The 21,110-nt window shown below is 41.5% G+C and overlaps 1 protein-coding gene across 2 annotated transcripts in view; it reads left to right on the forward strand.

Annotated features, from left to right (window-relative positions):
* The window catches only part of cdh13 (cadherin 13, H-cadherin (heart)), a 365,066-nt gene that overhangs the window by 126,388 nt on the left and 217,568 nt on the right, over positions 1 to 21,110 (forward strand). For both annotated transcript variants that reach the window (XM_026310825.1, XM_026310826.1), the window contains exons 5-6: positions 9,471 to 9,476; positions 10,130 to 10,282. In XM_026310825.1, the coding sequence (XP_026166610.1) occupies positions 9,471 to 9,476; positions 10,130 to 10,282 (159 nt within the window). The remainder of the gene's footprint in view (positions 1 to 9,470; positions 9,477 to 10,129; positions 10,283 to 21,110) is intronic.

Consider the following 21,110-nt stretch of genomic DNA (forward strand, 5'->3'; position numbering starts at 1 on the left):
AAAAAAAAACAATTTCTCTTCTCAGCCCTATGGGTGGTGTGTGTGTCTTCCTCAATCTCGGGTCCTCTACCAGAGGCCTGGGAGTTTGAGGGTTCCTCACAGTATCTTAGCTGTTCCTAGCAGTGCGCTCTTCTGGACTGAGAGCTCTGATGTTGTTCCTGGGATCTGTTGGAGCCACTCTCCCAGTCTGGGGGTCACAGCCCAGAGGGTGCAGATTACCACGGGGACCACTGTTGTCTTCACCTTCCACATCTTTTCTAGCTCTTCTTTCAGCCCTTGGTATTTCTCCAGCTTCTCATGTTCCTTCTTTCTGATGTTGCTATCACTTGGGATCGCTACATCTACCACTGTGGCTTTCTTCTGCTGTTTGTCCACCACTATTATGTCTGGTTGATTAGCCATCACCTGTTTGTCAGTCTGTATCTGGAAGTCCCACAGGATCTTAGCTCGGTCATTCTCCCTCACCTTTGGAGGTGTGTCCCATTTTGACCTTGGGACCTCCAGCCCATACTGGGCACAGATGTTCCTGTACACTATGCCGGCCACTTGGTTATGGCGTTCCATGTATGCCCTGCCTGCTAGCATCTTACAACCTGCTGTTATGTGCTGGACTGTCTTAGGGGCATCTTTGCACAGCCTGCACCTGGGGTCCTGCCTGGTGTGGTAGACCCCAGCCTCTATCGATCTTGTGCTCAGGGCCTGTTCTTGTCCTGCTAGGATTAGTGCCTCTGTGTTGTCCTTCAGTCCAGCTTTTTCCAGCCACCGGTAGGACTTTTTCGATATCAGCCACTTCTTGTATCTGTGGTACATGCCGTGCAGGGGTTTGTCCTGCCATGATGGTTCTCGCTCTTCTTCCTCTGCATCGGGCTTCTGTTGCCTGAGATATTCACTAAGTATTCCATCGCTCGGGGCCATCTTCCTGATGTACTCATGGATCTTCGCTGTTTCATCTCTTATGGTGGCTCTGACGCTCACCAGTCCCCGGCCTCCTTCCTCCCTCTTAGTGTACAGTCTCAGGATGCTGGATTTGGGGTGAAGTCCTCCATGCATTGTGAAGAGCTTCCTTGTCTTGACATCAGTGGCTTCTATGTCCTCTTTTGGCCAGCTTATTATGCCAGCGGGGTATCTGATGACTGGCAGGGCATAGGTGTTGATGGCTTGGACCTTGTTCTTCCCATTTAGCTGACTTCTTAGGACTTGCCTTACTCTCTGTAGGTATTTGGCTGTGGCTGCTTTCCTTGCAGCTTCTTCTTGGTTCCCAATATATATATATGTATATATAAAAAAAAAAAAAAATTCCCGTCTCACCCCTATGGGTGGTGTGTCTTCCTCAATCTCGGGTCCTCTACCAGAGGCCTGGGAGTTTGAGGGTTCTTCGCAGTATCTTAGCTGTTCCTAGCACTGCGCTCTTCTGGACTGAGATCTCTGATGTTGTTCCTGGGATCTGTTGGAGCCACTCTCCCAGTTTGGGGGTCACAGCCCAGAGGGTGCCGATTACCACGGGGACCACTGTTGCCTTCACCTTCCACATCTTTTCTAGCTCTTCTTTAAGCCCTTGGTATTTCTCCAGCTTCTCATGTTCCTTCTTTCTGATGTTGCTGTCACTTGGGATCGCTACATCTACCACTACGGCTTTCTTCTGTTGTTTGTCCACCACTACTATGTCCGGTTGGTTAGCCATCACCTGTTTGTCGGTCTGTATCTGGAAGTCCCACAGGATCTTAGCTCGGTCATTCTCCCTCACCTTTGGAGGCGTGTCCCATTTTGACCTTGGGACCTCCAGCCCATACTCGGCACAGATGTTCCTGTACACTATGCCGGCCAATTGGTTATGGCGTTCCATGTACGCTCTGCCTGCTAGCATCTTACAACCTGCTGTTATGTGCTGGATTGTCTCAGGGGCATCTTTGCACAGCCTGCACCTGGGGTCCTGCCTGGTGTGGTAGATCCCGGCCTCTATCGATCTTGTGCTCAGGGCCTGTTCTTGTGCCGCTACGATCAGTGCCTCTGTGCTGTCTTTCAGTCCAGCTTTTTCCAGCCACCGGTAGGACTTTTCGATATCAGCCACTTCTTGTATCTGTCGGTGGTACATGCCGTGCAGGGGTTTGTCCTGCCATGATGGTTCTTGCTCTTCGTCCTCTGCATCGGGCTTCTGTTGCCTGAGATATTCACTAAGTATTCCATCGCTTGGGGCCACCTTCCTGATGTACTCATAGATCTTGGCCGTTTCATCTTGGATGGTGGCTCTGACGCTCACCAGTCCCCGGCCTCCTTCCTTCCTCTTAGCGTACAGTCTCAGGATGCTGGATTTGGGGTGAAGTCCTCCATGCATTGTTAGGAGCTTCCTTGTCTTGACATCAGTGGCTTCTATGTCCTCTTTTGGCCATATATATATATATATATATTAGTAGTAGTAGTGCATATTTGAGGTACGTTGACAAAATTGTGTTAATGGATGAAAACAAATGTCCCCAGTGGACACAGACCTCTTTATCCGTGGGTGTTTATCTTATTAAAGTCTGGCAAGGGAAAGAAATAATTGTTAGTCTATGGCATCACTGTTTGACACACAATTTGATCACTAGTTTTACTGATGTTTTCTCAGCTCTGCTGTCATTAGGACTTTCAGTTGAAGTTGAAAACTGACATTGTTGCACCCAAATATAAAAGGCATGAATGTCAGCTCTGTATGTTTTCACATTTAATTTTGCCTCATTATCAGGGTTTTAAACTTGAGCTATTTGCGTGGCAAAACATCTCCAAAGCATGCTATCTCATAAGGATTTACTTATTGATGGATTGTATTTGTCCAACTAGATCCCTATGGAAAAGGCCAAGGATGATGTGACAGCTTATTATTTATCCATCAGATTATGAATTGTGTGTCACAATATAATGAATGGAAGTGCTCCAATGGCTCTTCCATTCATTTCCTGTGAAAAAGAACTTCATTGTTTAATTATTTATGGCAAGAACAGCAGCTCATAAAATCATATCACCTGAGTCTTCTTAGAGTGACTGGTCAACCAAAAACCTTACACTGTGGGCTCTGCAAGTCTCTACATTTTTCTTTCCTTATGTTACAAAGCTCTGATGTATCTCTATGTGTCAAGCAGCATTTTTAAAGTAGATATCACTAGGCACTGCAACCAGAACTGTTAACGCCCATAGAGACTATCATAAAAAGTTATCCCATACTGTGGACTGCACATAATAGATAATTGTACCACAGAGAGCACAACCACAGCTCAGAGCCTGGGTCTGCAGCTCAAACCAGCACTGCAGTCAGTATGGTGCAACTCAAGGACCTAGAGATACTGAAGCAGATTGGCAGTGAACAATAGTGAACAAAGAGAGCATGGGTCAAACCATCAGGTTATATTGTTGGACAACTGTATTCTGCAGAGGGTTGTGCATATTTCTCCCATGGTGACCTGCAGGGACATAGCATGGAGTCAGCAGATAGGTTTCGTACATAGAGGGCACAAATTATCTCTACAGTGTGCTACGGATCTGCTATGGACTGAAATAACTGTCAGCTAACTGCTAAGCAATTGTGATACTTTTACACATTCATGCATGCAGTTTGAAGCATAGTAGTGCACACACGACATGAATAAATATCTATCTCTCTCTTCATTGTGGTCCCCTAATTGCCCCCCTCTTTCCTCCAATCCTGCTTTCCTTCATCTTTCCAGCTGCAAATTCCATCTATCTCATCCCAGCACCCTTGTGTCCTTCTTTCCTACCTCCACATTGAGCTTTGCATGAGAACACAGACTAATAGGGGGTATTTTATCCAATAGCAGCTATATGTCGGTGACTTGGTGAAATTGATTTTCCACGCCAATAGCTTTCCTCTTCTTACCTAACCTACCACTTCCTTTTGGAAGTCATTCATTTTTCATTCTCCATCCTTCTCTCTGGGAGATAAGCAATAGGAAGAAGGGGAGAGGTGAGATTGCAAGGACTACGCTTCAACGTGTGTGCGTGCATGTGCGAAATGTGGAAGTGTGTGTGCTGGAAGGGCGAGGGTGGATTGGTAGTCAGCGGGTCTCACAGGCGACGGGTGAGAACCTTGTTGTTTATGTCACACCTCCTCGTAGCTGTGGAATTGTTTTGATACAGAGGTCTCTCCCCTGCCCTCCCCTGGGGGCCCATAAACAGCTCACAACAGCGCACACAGCAGCTGGAGCATGCAATAAAACTGATATGCTTAAATGTTTCTCTCAGTACATGCCACTTCAGTCTGCTGATAGGACCATTTTTGCTCAAGTATTCTGGAAGATAAGTCAGTCACAGCTCAAGTAGTTCAAATGTTTATTCCTGAAGCTTTTTTGCTCATGTCTGGGATTAAGTGAGAGTTAGATGTAATTCTGAAGTTTGGTCAAAAGGATGGGTAACCATTGTCTGGCTGTGCTGCCTGACTTCTTTTTGATGTCCCACACAGACTAAGAATGTTTAACTCATTGGCCCCTTGTACCAGAACTAAATCCATCAAATCCTTTATCCTCAATTTTAATAATAATAATTCCTATCTTAGTGTTTGGATAAGTGTGTATATTGCTGCATTCACTGTACTGTGGCTGTGATTAGGCTGTTAATCACATTCTCTGAACTGTGTCCTGGAATGAGTTGCACATTTTTGCAAAACACATGTAAACAACTTTGTGCATATTCATTGTTTTCTTTGAGGAAGGTTTAGGATTTGACATTGTTTATGTTCAGGCTTTAACAGTGTCACTGTTCTCTGGCACATATCTAATGACAATCCATCAGCTAAGTCCAGTTTCTAGCAGGTTTCCCTCTATATCATTGATGTTTCAAATTGCAATTCTCCTAATGTCAAGAAAACTAGGAATCCTATTAATACTGGTGGCAGGCCAATCACAGGTGATGACCAAAACCTGATGGTTTGACAAATACCTGTCAGTCCTTTTTTGTGTGATGAATGTAAGTGTGCTGACATGTTTTGTTTAGGGTGGTTGCACAGGATCTGTACCCAGTAGTTTAACTATTTAAGCCAAACCCAGCATCTTGGAAGATGTGTAGGCGGCAGAGGCCTTACTGTCTGGCATGTTCTTGTGTGGTTGTTCAGGTAAAGGCACAAAGGAGGAGCTGACATTAATTGCGAAATCTTAATTGTCTAGAGGTGTGTAGCACTTGTGTCTGCAAACGAGTGTATTTGTCCTTTGAGGGACCTTCCAATCACCTAGTGCATGCTTGGATAAGCTGGAGATCCACGCAAAGCTGATCAGAAAAAAAGTTATAGTAAAAGGAAGGATGGATGAGTCCAGGTTTCTAACTGCAAAATATGTTGACTTTATTGGTATTACTTCCTGAGGGTCAAATCCACCAGTTCACATAAGTAGGAGTGCAAATGCATGAACAACAAAAGACACACATACAGAGCTTAAAAAACAAAAATGTCAGATGCATGAGCATGAAATGTCCAACACTTGAATCTATAAAGCCATCCTAACTTTCTTCACTGCAGCTGTCAGTTACTCAGCCTGCATTTATCCTTCCTTACCTTATGGTACAGCTAAGAAATCATTGTATCTGACTTGACATGACAGCTCCAATAAACTACTATTGAAGAATGAGTTCCTGGCTTGATTGTAGCCCCAGCTAATAGAGTAAGGATAACAGATGTGTGTGGCACCTTTGTTCCATTGTTTCAGCACCAAGTGTGTCGTGATTTGCTCTGCCCGTCAGTCTGTCTCCTTCCTCTGTCTCGTTGCCCTCTGCCTGGTGTCTGCCAATTGCTACATTTTTCTTTTTTCTTCCTCTATCTCTATATCTTTCATTTTATTTCTGGGTTTTCCTTCTACTTTGTATTTCTCTGTCTTTTTGTTGCCGCTTGTCTCACAAAAGGAGCCATTCTGAGCTTCCAAGCAGGAAGTGAGTTATGTTGTGAGATGTTACAACATTAGAAAGCAGGCAGCCTGCGGGCCTCGTCATTTAGTCTAATTGATTCTCTTAATTGTCTTAGGAAGACCAGAAAGTTCCTGCCTTTTTTCCTCGTCTTTCAGCATGTTAATCATGCCCGTTTGTCGCGGATGTTCTCCGGCGGTGAGTTAAAACTGTCTGATGCAAATTCCAATTCATGCCCAGACCCCCAGACACATCGAGCAGATGTGAAATACATTTTGATGAGAGGAGCTTAAAAACACAAGAAGAAATTCCAAAAAAACGAAAACCAAAATAGATTTTTTGAGTGTAAACATCTAAGAGATGCTGTCCTTGTGTGAGCTTAAATGAGACGCTGTGGTTGCTCATCCTGTTGTCTGAGCAAGCTAACACAGGCAGTTATAGCCCCTATCAGTGGCTCCAGGCAATAAATTCAAACCTATTCTATTGCACTGCAGTTTCTCCAATTTTTATCTTTGTCTTGTTTGATTTTTTTTCCTCAGTAGTCTTTCACTCCATTTTTTAAAGCAACCCTTTTTATAGTTCAGTGAATGAAAATATTGTGCAGATGTTGACTTTACATATTATGCATGAGGATGAAAGGACAAGCTGGTCTGTTTGAATTGAAGTTTCTTTTCAAAAGCAAAATTGTCCATTTCAACAGCTGACCCTTTTAACACAGACACTTGAGGACATTCCTCTCTTTCTATTTCTTTATTTTTTTGTTCAACAAAATTGATTGCTGCCCCTTTCAGACTTATTGTGGCTGTCTCAGGACACAGTGGCTGATGGGTAATGATTAGTAGAGGCTTGGCTAACCAATCAGATCAAGTTAATTTCCACCATCGTTTTCCCATTGTTCTGTGTTAAGGACTCAGTGGGTTTCTACCCACCCATGTCTTCGGCAACCGTTTCCACCTGACTTTGTCCCTCTCATTAGCAGACTGGAGTGGCACAACAATCAAGCAAAGCACTGATCCAAACCTGACATGCATGTGCACACACACAGTTAAGACACATTTTTGTGCTCTGAGTCCAGCCTGAAGAAATGCACCCTCATTCACAATTGGACCATCATTTGAAAGCATCCTCCCATCTCTTGCTCTATGTCTCTTCTTCGTTCATGCAAACAGACACACACACACACACACACAGACACACACACATACCCAATAACCAACACTTGGCTTGGTCCCAGGAGTCCTTTCATGGCCGGTGATTGTCATTCACAGCTGGCTGTATGACCTTGATAGGGATAACAGAAGCACCACTGAGGGATCCTACTGCTTACCCTCTCCCTCTCAGACACCAAACACACCCACACACACAAAGTGACTGGAGAAATCCTCCCAGTCTCGCCCACAAAAACACAAGGACATTTCTCTGGAGTGTATGTTAACAAAAATTTCATATTAATGATGCAGCATGATGTTTTCTTTGGACCAACTTTTGGGCACACTTTGCTTTGCACAGTAGATTTTTGTCTTGACACACACAAAAAAGAAAAACATTGCAGTGCACATATTACATAACATATTTTCTGAGATATGAGATATGTGTGTGTACCCATTTGTACATACCTATGATGCTTTTCCACAGCTTTTTAGTTGTTGCCCTCCTGACATGTGACAGGAACACAGACATCAGCACATGTTTTCAAGGATTTAATACACAGTAACATACGCACCCCAGTGCCGATCCATTGTTTGGTGTTCATTCTCTTGGTGCGCTCAGAAGTGTTTGGTATTGCACAGCAGTGCCACTCCTCCTGTCATCTTCCTGGAGTATCACGAGCCCTGCAGTCTTTCATGTCTGCTCGGCTGGTAATGAGAGCTGATAGAAAGAGGTGAGATTCTCCCATCAGTCCTCCCACACACACAGAGGGAGAGAGACTCAGCGGAGACAAAGCCATTGGGTGCACGTTTCTGCACCAGCATGCATACAACACGTAGTGTGTGTGTGTGTATGTGTGTGTATGCGTAATGCAGATTATCACACTTCTACCCCACAGAGACATCTTGTAATCGCACTAAACTTCTCCTGACACTCCAGTTACTCTTCAGCTGAAGTTATTGTCTTTATGAGCGATCTCTCTCTCTCTCCCACACACTCGACTTCCTCCTCTCTCACTTTCGCTCTCTTTTAGCATCTTGAAACATTTTCTGTGTACGTCCGTTGTTTTTTTCCATCACTCCCCCCATGTCTGTCTAAGTTTGATGTCGAGCCATCTGGAATCCAGCAAATGTTGCACCTCATTCTTTTTTGAGTTTCTTCATCTGACCCAGTTTGTCACTCTCAGCAGTTGCTGGCTGCCACTGTGATTACTGTGGAGAAATATCTCTGTCCTGACTGACAGCTATGGCACCTGTGTGAGTTTGTACATCGTGTGTGCACATAGGCGGGTTTTTTTACGCTAGTGTTTATGTCTCCATGAGTCAGGAAAATACACACTGATAGACTTACTGTATGGCTTAGGGCTTATAACATCGCTTGCAAGAGAAAGTACTTTACTGCTTTACTGCTGTTGCGTTACAACAGTAAATATCTATTACATTACAAAAGAAAGAACAAGATGAAGAAAGATAGTGTAGTAACAGAAGGAAAATATTTATGCAAAAGCAAGAGCAGGAGAGGACAGAAAGGAGGAGATATTTTCACTAGTGGGTATTATCCTTGAATAACTGCCTTGTGCTGTGTTTTCGTTATACTTTTGACATTTCTTGCTCTCATATTTTGTATGACAAACCAAACGAGCAGTGGGAGTGAGTGTGAGGGGATACAATACAATGAAGTGGAAAATGATGAATGAAGAATGAGATATCGATGCTTAGTAAAAGAGTGAGGATGGACATTTTAGAAAGAGCAAGGAGCCCGAGAGCGAGAGGAAAAGATGAAGCAGGACATTGTGATAAATGGCAGGCGGCTTTAGAGAGGCTCTAAGGGCTTGAGCTTCTCCTGGTATAGGCTTGTAACGCTGCAGTCTCATCTCCCATGCTCTTTCAAGTAAGGAGTAGAAAGGCCTTCATTTTAGCTGCCATCCCCCTGAAGCACGCTCTCATTAAAGGTGACCTGATGGTACCCCTCTGATCATGAGGCTCAGTGCAGGGGGACCATTTAGATCCTTGACACACAGTGACAGAGCTGAGGCCCGTAAGGGTAACTCAAATAGTGGCAGCACTGTGTGTGTTTATGTGGGTGCAGCGTACACTGGCAGTTGAAATCATTTAGGCAGTCTGTAAGTATTTAGACTGTAACCCAGTGTTATGGCGTTGGCTCTGTAGTCAGGCACATGGTGTGTGAAATGAAAACACTTTTCAAAGCCCATGATAATGTTGCACATGAAAACATATACAGTTTTCTAAAGTTAATCTATTTATGGTTTATACTTTTAGCACTTTTCTCTCTATGTGCACTGAACTCAAGATCTACAAGGTCATTGGCTCATGTTTTTTTACTATGCTGTGTGAATCTAACATGCATTGTTCTCTGTGTGTTTCTTTTTTTAACCTGCCTATTCTTGTTGCTGGGGTACCTTCGGATGCTGCTGGCTACGGCAGTCTCATGTGAGTAAATCTAGCCAAAATGTCTCTGGATCTGATCATTCTCATATGAGAGAATAGGCAAATAACTTGGCAGTACTCCTCAAGAACATCACTACTGCATGATGCCATTTCAGAGTGTTTGGCTAAAGTCGCTCCTCACTTGGCCTAATGACAAATGACAATCTACATAATGTTCACACTTAATTATTAAGGAAAATATATATTTTTTAGATTTATTTAGCTGTTCCAACAGTGCCTTATCTAACAGTTATCCTGTCATGCATTAACAAGTGGTCACAGCAGGCTGAAGTGCTCTGGGAGACGATGCTAACTTTCTTATTTTACCAGCTGAATTTCCCAAATGATGAAATCAAATCAAAGTCTTGCTGATATAAATTTTTAATTGCTAGCTATCTGGGATTTGCATCATCATTCAAGACACAGTATGCTTCTGATGCCTGGATGTATATCAACACATTCTAAAAAATAATGTTTTTTCAGAAGTGCTTAGAAATAGAAAAAAGGAAAAAAATAGAAGCAGCAATTCTCTAATGCTTTGCTTCAAGAAATAGACTGGCTCGGAATTAAGTGGGAAAAGCTTATGATTGTTCAAGTTGTTGATGCCTCTTTTTGTGTGTGTGTGCGTGTGTGTGTGTGTGTATGTTTGTTTGCAGGTGATTTCAACAGAGAAGTCAGGCAACCATGTCTTCCGGCTGAAAGGCCCCGGTGCTGACCAGGATCCCAAAGGTCTCTTCATCATTGACATAGACACAGGAGAGGTGTCAGTCAGCCGCTCACTGGACCGGGAGGCCATTGACTCTTACCAGGTCAGTGTGTGTGTGTATGCCTTTTGCTGATTATTGTGTTTTGTGTGTATGTTTTTTTCTCACCTTTCTGTCCACATGGGCACTCTTTCACTCTGATTTCCTTGACACATTTACTGTTTTCGTTTTGTTCACAGCTTATTTCCTTTAAATTTGAAGTGATTCATGATAATCTGTAGTTCAAACAAAATGTATTTTCACCAGTCGCTTTCAATTGTTGCATGTATTCAGCATACTGGCAAAAAAACAGAGTCAGCTGTTTGTGAAAAAACATTTTGATTTTGAAACTAGACTATACATACATTGGCAATATTACTTGGGAAGGGATGGACATCATGCTTTTTCAAGGCTGAGTTGATGCTATCAGGTTTCCTCTATGTTAAAAGAACATTAGAGCCTGTTTGAGGTGCCTGCTGGGTTTGGTGCCCTCAGGGTTGTCTGCTTGATGGAAGCTGAAACAGAAAGGGAACGAGGGGCAGAGAAAATCTACTTTTTAAGTCACTCAATTGATCTTATCCTGTTTTGTGAAACCAGTCATGAGTGAGGGTTTTCAGTTGGGTGCAAGCTGTTGATAAGCTAACTGGCTTTTGTTAAAACTCTGAAATAATTCACTCTGTAAATACCAACAGATGTGAGAGGAGAGCAGGCAGGAAAGGAATCAAGAAGACAAAGGGAACAAATGCAGAAACACATTCACTAAATTTCTTTTGTCTTTCCATGCAACCATGCATACTGTAACTAGGATATTTGTTTTATGTGGCTGCAGTCTGTTTTACAAGCACCTTTGACACTCAGACATGAAAGTGTGTATGTTGGCTAGGATATTGTTACCCATTGGCTAAATATAGTTAATGAGAACTAAGAATAACCTTTTACTAAACCCCTACCTCACACGGGCATTTAAAATCATGGCTTTGCATAACTAACATCACTAGAGATGTAACCATGAGGCTGTAGAGATTAGAGTTTAAAATGTGGTGTCATTTTCTAGCCTTTCAAAACACATAAAAAGTGAATTTAAATTTTTGATACTTTTTTATGTCAGCATTTCTACAATGATTTACAAAATAAAGACTGTAGACTTACTCAGAGATAGAGATACAAGAACACGAAACACACCTTCAAAATAGCCACACGTATCTAATAGTTTTTGCTTATATTCTCAAAGTGTCATGCCAGCCCAGTAAGATAACATAAATAGAATTAAGACAGAAGAATGCCAAAAGTGCAACAGGACAACTGACGTTAAAAAAGTACTTTGCACACAGAATGTAGAGTTACTCATTGTGAGAGCATCTTTGGATGTTGACATGCAAGACAAACATTTCATTAGAATATTATTTCAACACATTTGGGTATACTCATGTGCCAAGTCCAAGATAAGAGTGATTTATTAAAACAGATAGCCACAGACTATATTTTTCCTAAGTACATTACATTACATTGCTACTCCAAAAGTAGAACTTTGAATCCCTATTCTTATCATTTCTCATCTCAGTCCTCAGCTTCTGAAACAATACACATCCTGACCATTGAGCAATTTCTCTCCCCCTCTCTCTCTTGTGTTACCTCAGGTATATACTTCCTTTTTTTTACATAGCAGATAATGATGGAGAGTCTGCTAATCATTTGAATTTTCTGTTTGAATGAAATGTACTTGCATTTTGCTTTTGCTTTGATTTCAAAGGTGACTCTACAGAGACGGCACAAAACATATTACTTCCCATACGATGACTTGACCAGACACAGTAACAGACATTATTGAAACTGTCATTCACAGAGGTAGCCACAGAAAAGAGACTTTATAAACTCAACTAGTCTCAACATCTGTCAACACCATGTAGATGATTTATATTATACTTTTACAGATTTCAACATTAACCACACCACATGCATTTTACCTACCTATGTATCTGACTGTGCAAGCCTAGTTTTAAATCATATCAACACAAACGATCTCTGTATGATTTTTTGTCTTCATAGTCTGACCATAAAAGCTCAGAGATTTAATTAAAGGCTTCAGTTAATGGTTAAATAATTCCATGACAGTGAAAAAATGAAACTAGAGTGATATTACATTGTTTCAATGGTATGAAGATAATTAGCTTCTAACATCAATTATATCATTCATTGTGTTTGGATCATCAGTAATGATCATCATTATTTCTGACCTGATAGCAGTAATCCCTACAGCCAGGCTGTCGTGTGTCGCTGCACTACTGTATATCATGTACATGCATATACAATTTCACACACATTGTACACAGGTTTTACCTTCTCTTTTTGCTTTTTATTTTTCTCTCCTGCGTGTCCTTTCCCCAGCCAGGCCTCTCCCTCTGTTGTTATCATAAGGAGATAATATGTCTGTGTCCTGGTCATAACTCAGAATAAGGGTCTCCTATCAAATGCAGTTTTGCTTTTTTATCAATGGGCCAACACTGTGTGTGGAATGAAAACTGCATCACTTGTAAAGTGCCCATTGGCCCTGGCAGGTTGGCTCAGTCACATTCATTAAGAGTCTTCCCCCCCCATTGCAACCTAATAGCTTATATGCTGATGAAACATGAAATATTCAGAGGTAGATTAAAATCACAATTACTCTAAAGGTATTTTATAGGCAAAGTGAAACAGAAAGCTTAGTGTCTTTCAGTGTCATAAGGGAAACATTTTTACTAGATGTCAAATGTCTATTAAAGCTGCTATAATGACTATTTTGGTACTGACATAGCTTCATATGACTAGTTGTATGTGAAAATTGTCCGTTAATAATGAACCCACAGATCACCAGACTTTGCTGTATCTCGCAGACATTTATAGAATAAATTGTGGACTTACATTTATCAGGTTGCCAAAAGTATGACTTCAAATGAATGCTAATGCTGCTCTGTCTTCTGCATGTCTGACTAACGTATTGCTAACAAGTTCAGCATAACACCTTCTTAAAGTGTTGTCATTGTTTTTGCTTTCTCCCAGAGAGCCAAAAACTCTAAGTGTGGGTTTAAGTATGCAGTATTTTTTAAATCATACATTGTTGATATTGTTGAAAATATATAATAAAGTCTGACGTGTCAATAGTGTCATACCGTATAAGATGATCATAATATAAGTCTCCAATCAATGATGTTTTTGAAGTAACATTTTAGGGCAAATGTCAGTAAATGTCAAGTCCATTATGCTTTGAGTGAAATGATAGAACACCATCGTGCTGGCTCTATACACAGTGGCGGTTGTTGAGGATATATAGACTACATATTTCTCTCCCCAGAGCATATCTCCACTTGCACAAGATTATATATCAATCTCATGCCTGTACAGCTGGCTGCTAGTCAGTATAGACTCCCTGGTAGTCCTCTGCTTGACTCCATCCTTTTACTCTCACTCTATTTGTGTAAGGTGTTATGTCTTCCTGAAGTTATTTTACCTAGGTATGTGGATGCATCAGTCCTTTGTTATAGGCTGTACTAAACAAACCAGCCATTTCCGTCCACTCCATTCTTTCCTTCTCTTTCCAGTTTTGTGATATGATGATGATTGATTGCTATTGGCAAAGAAGTGCTCCACCCTCCCCACAAGGTCAGTGTATATCAAAATAATATCGCCACTGGCTTTAAAGGAATTCAATCAATAAAGTTGACCGCCTTGGTATCTAAATGCAGTGGTCAGAGTTCTGAAGACTCAGCTTGAAATATGTGGAGGCAGACTCTGTTGCAAGTAAAAACACAAACTAAGCAAAACTTGGGAAACACATTTAAGAAAAGCACAGTGTAACTTCCGCATAGCAGCAAGGGGTCAGCTCAAGACAGATGGAAACTGGGAATTCTAAGTAGGCTATTACAGGAACCAGCAAGGCAAACAAACAAACCCCAGACAAAGTAAACATTTGCTGTGAAAGAACAAACAGACACAGTGATCAGCTGGGCTACATGTTCGCAATGATTTAATGTCAAACATTATTTTCTTATTAAGCTCAATTAGGGTGAAAATAAATGTTAATGAGATGGAAAATGGAGAGGAAGGGAGAGGGCTGCGGGGAGGAGTACAGGGCTTATCACTGCAGTTATGACAAGCTTGGGTCGGGTTGAGAGTGGTAGGGAAGAACTCTAATTGGCTTAGGACAGAGGAAGGATAGAACGTGAAGTGATAAATAACAGTCTTGTTTACACAGGTAGAGAGATGACCTTCGGTAATGTAGGTCATTGCAACAATAAGTGCAGTGAGTGTTTTGTACGTGCTTACCTTGGAGATGCTGAAGTTTGAGGTGGACAAAAAGCATACAGCTGCAAGTAGTGCAGGGAGCATTACTCTCAAGTTAACATTATTTGTGAATCCCACATAGAAAGCTCTTACCTGTGTGTAAAATCTGTCGAACTTTTGTAAACCTTCAAAAGCACGTGATGTCATGGGCTAATTCCTGGAATTATGAATAAATATATCGAAATATCTGGCTGTGTGTGCTTAGGTTTTTGGTTAGCTTTCCCTGGAGTGTGTGCCTCGGATTGTGCCTTGCAGTAGAGAGTGGCATGTGATGTCCTTTGACAGCAGATCTAAAAAGGCACCATACTCTGCTCCCTATATTCTGTCTGTCAAGCCACGGTGCACAGTGACAAAGTGAGGGCTCACTAAAAAAAAAAAATAGACATATGGACCTATCTCAACTCCAGAAATCCCTAGCTGTGAATTGACAGCTGCTTTGAATTTTAGATTTTTAAATATCTCAGATTTGAAAAACTGTGCAAAGCTGTCCCATCAAAAAGTTTTGTTTGGTTGTCAAACTGTTTAGATAGAAAAAAGCATTTTTACCTGTATTTACCTATTTTTGACAGAATAGACATCAAATAGTGGTACCCTTTGACAGGCCTCTCCTGTGGAAATAACTCTTGGTGTGGATTCTGACTCTCATCAGTTTTGAAGTTTATATTCATTTTTTATTTTTTTACAAAGCAACTAAAGTAAGGATTAGAGTGCTGATATTTTAATTTAATGTGTAAGTTCATAGGTTATAGTTTTCACTATATGTTTTTCAGTTGATGCCACCAGTATAGCAAGCAGGCTTCTAAACTTTGATATAAACTTGAAGGACAGTTCCAGTGAAACAGAATTGCTCAAAAATTCAACAGCAAGATGGTGTAAACTAATAACATATGGCAACAGAACCACGAGTATAGGTTGACAACTGTGACCAACTGAGGATTGAAAGGACATTATTAAAAATGTAGTCATGCCTGTAAAAACACATTACATTCTGTTCAAACACACACACAAATATAATATTTTTCCATAGAGACTGCAGACACTATACTACTACACTGCGCATCATGGTGCGTGCCAAGAAAACATTGTCAGTCATTTATTTTGCATGGGACTGTTTCACTCCTAATTAAGCTACTCAGTTTTGAATGAGTTTACCGTTTTGAATGGGGAATAAACTATTTCCTGATGAGCTTTCATACAGCAGTTCCTTTCTAAAAACAAAAATATTTATATATATATATATATATATATATATATATATATTTCCTTCTCACCCCTGCGGGTGGTGTGTGTGTCTTCCTCCATCTCTGGTCCTCTACCAGAGGCCTGAGAGTTTGAGGGTTCTTCACAGTATCTTAGCTGTTTCTAGCACTGTGCTCTTCTGGACTGAGAGCTCTGATGTTGTTCCTGGGATCTGTTGGACCCACTCTCCCAGTCTGGGGGTCACAGCCCCGAGGGTGCCGATTACCACGGGGACCACTGTTGCTTTTACCTTCCACAGCCCTAGCTCTTCTTTCAGCTCCTGGTATTTCTCCAGCTTCTCGTGTTCCTTCTTTCTGATGTTGCTATCACTTGGGATCGCTACATCTACCACTACAGCTTTCTTCTGCTGTTTGTCCACCACTACTATGTCTGGTTGGTTAGCCATCACCAGTTTGTCAGTCTGTATCTGGAAGTCCCACAGGATCTTAGCTCGGTCATTCTCCACCACCTTTGGAGGTGTGTCCCATTTTGACCTTGGGACCCCCAGCCCATACTCGGCACAGATGTTCCTGTACACTATGCCAGCTACTTGGTTATGGCGTTCCATGTATGCCCTGCCTGCTAGCATCTTACAACCTGCTGTTATGTGCTGGATTGTCTCAGGGGCATCTTTGCACAGCCTGCACCTGGGGTCCTGCCTGGTGTGATAGACCAAAGCCTCTATAGATCTTGTGCTCAGGGCCTGTTCTTGTCCTGCTACGATCAGTGCCTCTGCGCTGTCTTTCAGTCCAGCTTTTTCCAGCCACTGGTAGGACTTTTCGATATCAGCCAACTTCTTCTATCTGTCTGTACATACCTTGCAGTGGTTTGTCCTGCCATGATGGTTCTTGCTCCTCTTCATCTGCATCGGGCTTCTGTTGACTGAGATATTCACTAAGGGATTTGGGGTGAAACCATCTATTTATCTGGCATCTATCTCCTCTTTTAGCCAGCTTATTATGCCAGTGGGGTATCTGATGACCAGCAGGGTGTAGGTGTTGATAGCTTAGACCTTGTTCTTCCCATTTAGTTCTTCTTAGGAGTTAGGCCTTACTATCTGTAGATATTTGGCTGTATATCCTGGTAGTATGGATCAGTGAGTCGATGTTGCTCTCATTCCTGGCGTACAGTTTGAAGTCATTCATATACAGGAGGTGACTGATGGTTACTCCATTTTGTAGTCAGTACCTGAAGCCAGTCTTACTGATGACCTGGCTGAGGAGGTTCAGGCCTATGCAGAACAACAGTGGGGACAGAGCATCTCCTAGATGCTGCACTTGATGGAGCCTTTTGCAATCGGCTTGAGGTTGGCCACTAGGGTTGTTTTCCACAGTTCCATTGAGTTCCTTATGAAGGTTCTTAGAGTCCTATTGATGTTGCATAGCTCCAAGCATTCCAGGATCCATATGTGAGGCACTGAGTTGTAGGTTTTCTTGTAGTCAATCCACGCAATGCATAGGCTTGTCTGTCTGGTCTTACAGTCTCGAAGTTTTATCTAGCAGTAGTTGATGTTTTGCTCCCCTGGTTTTCTTACCCATTCCTTTCTGGGCACCGCTCATGTATTGAGCCATGTGCTTACTCATCTCAGCCGCTATGATGCCTGACAGGAGCTTCCATGTTGTACGGAGACAGGTTGTCAGGTGGTAGTTGGATGGGACTGTTCCCTTTTGGGGGTCCTTCTATATCAGGAGTGTCCTGCTGTCAATTATCTATTCAGGGTGAGTCCCATCCATTAGCAGCTGGTTTATTTGAGCTGCCAGGAGCTCATGGATTACAGTTAGCTCATAGCGGAGTTCTTCATGCTTGAGACCCTTTCTTGGATGTCTGCCATTATGATGGTTACTAGGTCCTGTTCAGGGAGGTTGCTCTGGTCTGCTCTCAGGCCCACCATTCACTGAACATTGGTGTTATGTGATGCTTCCTTATCCTATATGTTTTTCCAGTATTGTTCAGTCACCAGGCTTGGTGAGTCTGCTCTCATGTCCTTATTACCCTGCCACTGAGAGTACACTTTGGATGATTTGGTGGAGAACACCCTATTTATTCTCCTTTCTTCTATTTCTCTGGTGTACCTCTTTTCCATACAAGATACTGTTGCTTGGTGGAGCAGTGTATATATGTATCTATATATATATATATATATAGATATATATATATATCCCCTCTTTACACACAGTACACATATCACACAAACACACAAAGATGCAAGTTAAAGCATTTCAGGGCAGGTTTTCTCAGATACTACATTAAAATTCAGTGTGCAGTACTGTATTAAAAACAGTGCAAGCATTAAATTGCTTCAAGCATTTCATTTTTGCAGACATACAGAACATATAATTCCCACAATTTGCTAATTTGGTGATTTTGCAGTATTTGATCCTTTTAACTCGCAGCACAAGGCACAGATCCCATTGACGCCTACACGGTTTTGTTGTTTAATCAAATTTTACAGTCACTTCTCCCCTTTCTATCTGTCCTTTTGGCTTATACCTGCTCTGCTGTGGCTGTGGTCTCTTGCTAAGGTGTCAGTGAGAGAGGTTTTCTGATTAATCCATCTTGCTACTGAAGTGGAAGAACTGTGAAAGCCTTGGTGAAAGCTCAAACATTTGACTCTCCTGCCGGTCATATGTTTGTTTATGTGTATTCCTACATTTTGTTGTCTATGTCTGTGTGTATCTAAAACTCTGTGCATGTACTTCTCAATGCTCTCTCATCTTTGAACATTCAAATGAGAATGAAGCCAGTTGGCCAGTGAAATGCTTTGACCTTAGTCCTTCGAGAAATTATATAAAAATGTTCTAAAATGTGTTCAAAGGAACATAGTTGTCAACCCGTTTCTAGCTCTAAGAAATGTATCTTGGACAGTGTTTGTTTTTGAGATTAAGAAGAGAGCAAAGATTAACATAGGTAGAGAAAACATATTTAGGGCTTCTTATTTTTAGGTCGTGTAATGTTTTATACAATTTCCACACTGCCAGTAGTAATAATTTTCTGTAGCCACATTTAGGAAAGGTACATGAAAGAATAGTTCACCTGGAGTGTTTTGTTGTCTCCAAACAGCTTAGCACCCAAAATTACTGCTGGGAGTGGGGGCCATCCAAATTAATTAGCACAGATTTTCTATTTGCTAACAAAACTGCCAAATGGAATAAAATAATTTGGTGTGCATGGAAATACAGTGTGTGTTAGAAAGGGCAGGGGACCATAAATAACTAAGGATATGCATAGACAGTAGAGCAGTGGGGAAAAAGAAAAAAAAAAAACAAACATGAATTTTACACTCGTACATAATGATCACACATGAACACAAATATGTACTTCAACAGCCTCTGTCTCATATACCAATCTAATACCTTCCTAATTTACAGTAGGTATAACTTTATGAGCTCAAGGTCTGAGACAGGTGAAGCCTGTTGTCCAAATCCCACTCCTGTTTTCTGCTTGGCTGGACTGTAATTTCCTGGGCTTTGGAGAGCAGGAGATGCTGCCCTGCACACAGGAAAACAGGCCTGATGTGCACTTAGACCCTGTATGTGGGGAAGAGATAAAGGACACACACACATTGATAAACCATCAAGACCACCACCTATTCCCTGAGCAAACAATCATTGAGCCACCATAATAGTTCTTACCTTTAAGAAATAGAACAACAATACCTTCATGCCACAGGGTCATGCACCATTGCCCTCCACTGATAATGCCTGTGCTCTATAATTTATTTCATATTCAGTGTTGTCTGTTTAGCTATGGGTATGTTTGCAACACTATGCCATGAACACAGAAACAATATACGTATGCCATTTGATTTCTGAGAGAACTACCCAGTTATATGTTTTCTAAAAGCATCTTCTCATGTAAGCAAACTCAAATATCTTGAATAAAAAGATAAAATTTCCTTTGAAGCTCTTTTTAAAGTGCAGTTCAAAGAGATTTTGCTAAGAGTAAACATTTTTTTTTAGTTTTAAATTCTTCCTTCAGGTCAGGATCATTCAATTCTGAGGGTTGTGTCACCATCCTGCTGTCCTTCAAGAAACCCCCATAAACCCCTGCAGACACACTGCTGTGCCCCTGCTCCGAGATAACCTGATTAAACAGTGAGTGCCCTGTTGCTCGGCCTCAGGCATTACTACTGCTAATTCAGCCTGTCTACCACCTGCTGAGCCACATGGCACAACCCTTGAATGCACTCTGCCTTTGTACCAGGACAACTCCACTTTCAGCTGTAGAGACTGGAGACAGAAACCCCCGACACTGACTCCAAAAGATGGGAAATGCATTCATATGGGTTGTGAGACGGCTAGAATTTATCCTGAGGGAGGTACAAATCTAAAGAGAGTAAGAGGAGATGAGTCATTGCTGAGAATGGTAATCTAAAAATAAACACACATTTATTATTTACTTACTTGTATGTTAACCGAGAGTCATTAATGGACCTTTGTACTAACCCTTAACACACTGAGCTACATTCAGTTTCATCTGAATCTTTACTCAAACTGTCAAAATGATCAACCTTTTATAATTCAGTGGACCACAGCATTCTGTGTGACTTTAGAGTGTAACCTTTCACAGACTGACAGCAAACCGTCCTTATATTATAGGCTAATATGTATTAAATTATGTATTAAGGTGTAAATTAAGGATGTCCTAGTTTTTTGGCCCTGATCAATGATGCAAATCCTTTAATATTAGATTAGATTAGAGTAGATGATTAGATTACACTTTATTGATCCCCAGGCAGGGTAATTTCAGGTGCCACAGCAGCAAGCAAAACATCACAATAAAAATAACAGAACAGCTGGGAAAGCAACGTAGAGCAAAACATAAAAAATATGGACAAAAACATGAGAATAAATAGCAACTATTCCTCCTGTAAGGACATATATAAAAGTTTAAAATAGATGATAGCAGACATGTAAGCCAAGTTTTCCACTGGCCCTTCCACCAGCCCTCCAAACAGTGCCTTTAGTGCCAGACAAAAGGAGATTGAATTACACCTTTGGAAAGGAGGGGGGCTATTTTCTACCATGAGACACCAGGGAGAGCCTTTGTGACTTTTTCAACGCCTTTCAGAAGCAGGATTATTTTTTATCTTGCCAGACGGCCACCTGAATGAAAGATCTTTTCTATCATTTTCTATCTTCTCTATACTTTTAACTCCCCCACTTCTTTTCACCTTCCATCTTTCGTTCAATCGCGGTCCCTCCAAAGACCATCTATTAATATGTTCTTTGGCATTCCAAGGGCCTCTCTTCATTTGATGTAATGACGAACATTTCAGATCAGTGACTTCAGGATGAGAAAGAAAAAGAAATCCACACATAACACAGTCTAGTATTCC

Source organism: Mastacembelus armatus, chromosome 6 (assembly GCF_900324485.2).
Source record: "Mastacembelus armatus chromosome 6, fMasArm1.2, whole genome shotgun sequence".
Lineage (NCBI taxonomy): Eukaryota > Metazoa > Chordata > Actinopteri > Synbranchiformes > Mastacembelidae > Mastacembelus > Mastacembelus armatus.